Genomic DNA, 7,719 nt, shown 5'->3' with positions numbered 1-7,719 from the left:
ATTCAACAGTCAGGTTGTGTATGGGTAGTTACAATGGACAGATATGTGGCTTGAAGAATAATAACTTGATACATTCATTATCCAGTTATAAAGACATGTGGGGGGGGACAGGTAGTGTGAATAAACAAATGTGAAGTGACAAATACCATACCAACTTCACTGCTGGTATAAAATGAAGTGCCTGTAGGACTTTACCACCATCAATCTACCTGAGATGTTGAGTTTATTTGTAGTACTAACTTTGATGGCTTGCAGTGGTCAGTTGTTAGTTGATGTAACACTGCACCAGCCACCGGCTGGGAATTCATCAAAACTGATCACCACTGATTTGTTTGATGCTGTGAAATTTCATCACAAGAAATTAAGAAAGGCTAGAAGTGTAGAAGCCCGTCAAGATGGCCACTACATCATCATAATGAAGAATGATGGTAACTTAATAGCCTCACATCTTATTGGTGACCTCACTGATGCCACTGGTGATCCTAACAGCCCAGTAGACTCCAGGAACTTGAAAGTACAAGACAATATTGGTAGCATGGTAACAGCTGAACTAAATGAAGAAGGACTAAAAATGGTGACAAGTGTACAGTGGAACTTGCAATTGTACATTGTTATGGACACAAAAGTCACTTGTATTGTAATTCAGACATCTAGTTAGGTCTTATTAATTAAAGTGCATCTTTTAAACAATTAAACTGACCTGGAAAATTTGATGTGTAGTCAGGACACTTGTGATTGTTCTTGTGGTGTCCAATTATGCAAGTTGCACTGTAGTCAATAATTATCACAGTACTGCTATAGAGTAACACTGGTGTGTGTGTATTCACAGGTCATAGAGAATAATGAGGTACTTCATGTTGAGGAGGACCAGAAGGTTTATGGCGACTTAGACATGGAGGAACACTTGCCAGAATCAAATTATGTTGACATTATTGGCAAGGATGATGAAGTGAAACTGAGCTGGAACATTGACAGATTAGACCAACGGAATTTACCACTCAACAAACACTACTGTCCAAAGAGTGACGGTAGATAAGAATAAATATTTTCTGCACTGCAAATTATTTATAGCTGTAGCTTTGCAAGTTGAACTCTCTACACAATATTCTGCTTAGTTGCAACCATTTTCAAAGCAGCATCGCTTAGATATACCATTACAGTTTAAAATATGGATATGTGCAAATCGGTTATGAATATACACAATCATCCACATGTCTGCCTACATGCATATCTGGTTAATAATGTGTGCATGATTTGATTCATTGTTTACCCTAGTAGTTACATCTGGTGCTTAGTTACCATTACACCACAGTTAGGTGCAGTATATACGTATCACAATGTTATGATTGATTACTACTCTCCCCTGGGTAGGCAGCAGTACCACCTTAGAAGTTTGAACAAGTTTGGCTTCAACAGTTGTGATCCAAAACATAAAAGCCTTTGCAATTATATTAATTTAGCTAAAACCCACTATCAATCCTGTGAAGTGTCACTAGGAGATCATCAAAGAAATGTAATGATTTCTGAGAATGCATGGAATGCACTAATGAGAATAGGAGGTAGGTACTACCTCCATTTATCGTTAATGCATTCCTGAGCACTGATAGCAGTGCTATTATGGCATCAGTTTATACACCTCCCCTTCCCTTTAAAGTGAGGAGTGAAAGTGGTATATGTTTAGGTTCCATGCACTGTAATTTCAATTATTCTTTCAACAGGTTCTGGTGTGGATGTGTACATACTTGATACTGGGATCAACTATGATCATGTGGTGTTTGGAGGACGTGCATCATTTGGTGGATATGATGAGTTTGGTGGTCAAGGAGATGATGATCATGGTCATGGTACTCACTGTGCAGGATTGGCTGTTGGGAGGTTAACTGGAGTAGCATGGGGAGCTAGAGTATACAGGTGATGTGATATAGCTGTAATTTAATGAAGTACCACAGGCTAACTTATAATGTATTTGTTTTTGAATTTATATACCTTACTCTATCTGTCTTTATTTTGTATGTCATAATCATAGACAGTGTGAAATTTGTTATAGACTAATTAGCATGTTGGGATTCAAAAATTTGGTAAATTCACCACACATGTCAAAATTCAATTTGTATTTGGTAGAATATGGCCTATTATGTAGATTGTTTCATTTTCAGACAGTAACAGTTAACAGTGGTTATAGCTTCAAGTAACAAAAGCAATTCTGCAGTTGCTAGATATTCGATACAAGTTGCTGTTCATACTAATGTGTGACATTTAGTATATCAATTTTAATTTATAATCACTTAGCATCAAGGTGCTGGATTGCACACTGTCAGGGCTCTTTTCCTATATCATTGCTGGGATCAATCATGTTATTGGACGTGTCAGACAAACTGGAAGAAGATCAGTAATTTCAATGTCTCTTATTGGACCAATCACTCCAGCTGTTAACATTGCAATTAGAGCAGCTGTCACTAATAATATAGTAGTTGTGACTGCTGCAGGTAAGACTGTTCAACTTATTTACTATATGGCACAATTGTACATGCATTTATAACACAAACCCTTAGTCATGTCTGGTGTGTATGCATATACGACTTAAGTCTCTCATGCGTGTCTTTAATTCATCTTTGCTAGCTACTTTTCATTTTGTGGTAGGAAATCAGCGTAACGACTCATGCAGATATTCGCCTTCAAGTTCACCAGATGTTATCACAGTTGGAGCTATCCAGGAGGCAACAGATGCCATATCTAACCTACCAGGACATATGCTATACTGGTTCAACTCATTGTCAAATTCTCCTGGTACAAATTATGGACAATGTGTAGATGTGTTTGCCCCAGGGCAGTGGATACGTAGTGCTTCACACAGGTAAATTACATATAATATATCGTGTGTGAATCATTTTATATTTGTTCATGTGCTATAGGAATGATAGAGGGGTAGCACAGATGAGTGGTACTTCCATGGCTTGTCCTACAGTTGCAGGAGCAGTTGCCCTCTTACTACAAAGGTATCCGAATGATAGTCCACATCAGATAAAACAACGACTACTAGCTGAATCAACTTTGAATGCCATTAATTTGGAAACTTATCACGGTGAAAATCTACCATCAGTGATTGCTGCCACAACACCCAATAGGCTTGTCTATGTTGGAAACATATGTGGTAAGAGCTGGTTTATAACTAAAGACACTAAAACGATTCATATAGCAGCCACATGATGATTTTTTACAGGCACATCCACACCCATATCATTCACTACTACAGCAGAGACTACCATGTCTACTACTCAAACTCCTTCACCTTCCGTAGATGATACTCCATTGTGTCAAAGTGATCTGCTACCTGAACAACCTTCTGTTGTCATTGACAGTATTGATGAGGGTGGTCTTAAGCAATACATTGAGGACTTTATAACAAGGGACATGGTTCCTTGTCATGTAAACTCATTTACAAATGGCCAGAATGTGAAGTTTTCTGTTGTCTTCTGTAGTGTCAATGATCCCTCACAGTACAGTTCTCTATATGCAGTGTCTAAAAGGAATTTATCAAAGACTTCCAAAGCGATCAGGGATACCTATAGTTTGCAAACACTAGCATGTTACGATAATGTCAGAGGCAAACTCCGTTGTGTTGCCGTTCTTGGACCAACACAAAAACTTACTAGATTCAGCATAGCTATGCCATATGGTAATTACCAAATTCAGTTGCTCAAAAGACGAAAATCAAAGTTAGCTGTGTTCAGTCGGAAAGTGTATGTTAAGCAATCAACAAATGATTTGCTAGTAGATGTGGTGTATCAACGACAGAGTTTCAGTACATCTCTTCTAGGCCTCCTAACTCTTAATCAACTAGTTAGGCTGGTAGAAGCTAACAAACAACGTGGCTTCTACCTTGCTGATGGAAATTCTCGACTGCACTATGGAGATGTAGTATATTCAGCTTTGTTCACCACACAGAAATATGGCAAATGTAATTACAAAGTATTATACAATTTAAGTGTGGGTGAACTGTATGATGTGACAATTGATTTATCCAAACATGGTTACCACATCAAAGTGATTATCCCTACAACAGGACAAGCTAGAACATTATATATAGCTGTATTCTGGCATTAAATAATAATTTTTATCATTTTTACCTATACATAATTTTCAGGGGCGTATGGAGGGGGGGTTTCAAGGACCCCCCCCCTGTAAAATTTAGACTTCTGGGTTTACAGCAGGACCCTAACACACCATTTATTTAGTGTGCATGGCAGGGCAAAATGAGTGAGTAATAGTGTATGACACAGCACAACAATTGATATAAAGCTTGCATTCATCTCTCAGGGAAGGATTTACGAGGTATCATGAGCCCTCTTGATAACCTGTTAAAAAGATTGATATGCTTTAATAGAGCAGTCATGTATACTCTAATAGAACTAGAACGTGCATGTAAATATCCATATGTTAAGGAACTTCATTAGTGGATGTTTTTAGACATTCTAACATTAAATTCAAAACTGAGCATGACCTTATACTGCTATAGCTTGGTGTGCAGTGTTTAAAGATATATAACTCCAGTAATTTATCACTTGCGCATGCAAAATATGAATCCATGCTATGCATATTTAATGTTTTGAATGTAAGTCATTCCATTTGTATCAGTGAATTTGTGGTTCCTATACTGGTGGGATAGCTATCACTTACAGATGTCTATATTATGTGTCTCTGTGTGTAATGTTGTCTGTTTCCACTAGGTAGCTTTATCTAGTATTAGCTTCATTCCAGGGGCACTTACATGTATTATGATAGTACTAAAAATATAGTAATTTGCTAGTTTTGATTCATTAAAATGTTGAAAGTCTCTCAGCGGCTGCTGGAACCCCCTTTCAAAAAATCCTGGCTATGCCCCTGATTTTCTATGGTATGTTTTACAAGTTTGGACATATCATAACATTTTATGTTACAGTGTAGATATTTAATTATAGACAAAACTGTTGCAACTGTATTTGTGTAGTGTTAGTCTTTGTAAAGCCTGTTGATTATTGTATTATAGTAGTTATATACAGTACAATGTGTATCTGTAGCCATACTACATACAACACTGCCACACTTGTAATTTACTTTTTCACAGCTTGACTGTTTTGAATTGTATTGCGTGTGTATACAGCAATTAATAATACAACAATGGTGAATGAGGTGTAATATGTACATACCAAGTGCCAACTGTATGTGTTGCATGAGTATCATTATATACTTTAACTGTATGTTATAAAATGCAATACATTTACTTATTATGCACAGTACAGTTATTATTACAGGATGTAAATGAGATTATGTCACAAAATAAGTGTTATAGACACCCACTATGGACTTCAGTTAAGCATTGATTGATTGATTCGAGGGCCTGCAAAGAAACAGGGCATGCATAGGCACATAAATTGCCTCCTTTATGATGATCTTCATGAATTACCACTTTTAAAGCTAATATGCTTATATATATATATATGACCATGTACTGTAATTTTCAGAAATTTTAAATGCATGGACAAGACAAGTTATCACTGTAGGTGACTTTTCATATAATGGAGTTTGGTTTGTCACATGTCAGGTCAGTTACATACTGTACTACTTTAAAACAACCACACATCCAGATCTCCATCATTATCAGCATTAGTACATCCTCTCTACTGACCATGTGTAGCAAAATAACTAGTAACTAGATCATTATGTGTATGCATGGTTGTGATTTCTCATCATACTTCCTTTTATTGTTCACAATAATACAACTTTTTTTTCCAACTTTCTGCTATGAGGCTTCAATTACATAATATTTGCTATGTAATTTAACATGTTATTCATAATGCACTACTTAAAATGGTAACCCATCAATTTTATAGAGCTTCAATAACACACAAGTCATTGCTAAACTTCTTGTACTCTCATAGAATGATATTGTGGCATGAGTGTCAGATTGAATAGCTCAATACACACAATGTACACTTGATCACACACGCAACTGGTTAAATATCACCAATATTTGAAACTGTCCTTTGTAACACAAAAGTATAATGTTAAGTGTGGTTCTGATAATTTTTCCTACGTACATACACTGCAGGTCTCAACCTGATAATATGTTGCATGTATATAGTGTACAACTCAGCCAATAGTTCATCATGTTACTACTGTTAGCTATTGGCAAAAGGAACCATGCATGCCACTGTAATTAGGTCATACAAGTGAAACTTAACACCAACTCTCTGTGGTAGCTATGGAACCTTTGGCAAGTTGGCAACACATTGTAAACACACATGTAACCATCTGTTTGGCTGCAGATTTGAGTTTACATAGCAAATATTAATTTTATATTTGAAGATAACTAAACAAAACACTTATGACCCATACCAAAAGTACACACACAGGCACACACATTCATTATACATAATATACACTGTAATAAAATAATGCCAGTGGACAGTGGATAAAAATGATACCGTAATTTGCTTCTTTTTCATTGCAAAATAATTTCGTATGCAAAAACTTATATGATACATGGATAGAACTACTCTAATAGAGCAGTCATTCACGTGAGTTATACGAAAATAGTTTTACACAAAAATTTTATCAGAATTTTTTTTACACAAAATTAAAGCTAATTATGGTAGTAAACAAGCTATTATATCAGCAAATTAGGTTAGTTCAGTTCAGCCGCCAAGTGATAATTCATTAAAACTTATAATAGCCATCATGATGTGGCTATAATATTATTATTGCAATTTTAAATTTCTTGATTTGTGTGATTTCACTATGTTCCCCAATTCATTTCCTAAAGTAATTGCTACTCACAATTGCAGTTGGTGCTTTGCAGAAATATTGATAATTATCGGAGTAGTCAACAAATCTATACTATTACTATTTTCACTTTCATGTTTTCTTTAACATAAGCAATATCCTCTCTTCACACACCACATTGTGATACTTGGACTAAATGTTCTGAACAAGACAATCCTTTATGTGTGCTTCAGTCCATGTCTTTATGATGAATACTTTACATTAATAACACTTTCAATAACAGCTGGTGCTTGTCTGAAGAATCATCTTATCATGAGACAGCCATGTTAACATCATCAATGCACACACAAATATATTTACTTAAGTTGCTTGTATTATAACTATTATGCCATAGACAAATTGAGCAAACTTTAATTACGTACTACAACCATATGCACGCAGGACTTACAACATGTCAAAAACATAATGTGAATAGTTCAAATAATAATAACAACAGAACGTTATGCCTTTAGTTGAAAATTACAATTACTAAAAAAGATTTCTTGGTCTTAATAGGCAGGTGGCTGCTTTAAAAAGGTTGGTTTGTAGCTTATCTTTTCAGTTTGGGAATTTAAAGTTGGCATTTTTTGGAGAGGTGGCCTTTCTATGCAAGTAGTTACTAACACAAGTTTTACTGTAGCCGCATTGTTCAGCTCAACTGGACCATTCAACTATTTCCAACATGACATTGCTCAGTCATGTATTTTGTGATTTTTAATTCAAAGTATTTACTAATTGCAATAAAATACAAATTAAAATACATAATGTTCCATTTTTACTTGAACCATTCATTCACATATAGTGAGGTAACTATCTAGACTGAGAAGGTGCAGGCATGCAGTGAGCTACTGGACTGTTGCTTTATTTATAGTTATATCTATAATTATTTGTGTGTTTTTGTATCCAAATAAGGATAAT

At 35.5% G+C, this 7,719-nt stretch overlaps 1 protein-coding gene across 1 annotated transcript; it reads left to right on the top strand.

The window, feature by feature from the left end:
• Window positions 1–184: 184 nt before the first annotated feature.
• On the top strand, window positions 185–4,126 carry LOC136252128 (uncharacterized). The gene is made up of 7 exons (XM_066044512.1): window positions 185–574; window positions 830–1,028; window positions 1,719–1,911; window positions 2,290–2,486; window positions 2,641–2,854; window positions 2,913–3,151; window positions 3,221–4,126. The coding sequence occupies exons 1-7, from the start codon at window positions 215–217 to the stop codon at window positions 4,102–4,104; spliced, it is 2,286 nt and encodes a 761-aa protein (XP_065900584.1). The 5' UTR covers window positions 185–214; the 3' UTR covers window positions 4,105–4,126.
• Window positions 4,127–7,719: the final 3,593 nt, after the last annotated feature.

This window comes from Dysidea avara, chromosome 4, assembly GCF_963678975.1.
Source record: "Dysidea avara chromosome 4, odDysAvar1.4, whole genome shotgun sequence".
Taxonomy (NCBI): domain Eukaryota; kingdom Metazoa; phylum Porifera; class Demospongiae; order Dictyoceratida; family Dysideidae; genus Dysidea; species Dysidea avara.
The sequence above is the reverse complement of the archived record's forward strand: the minus strand, read 5'-3'. Positions and strand labels throughout refer to the sequence as shown.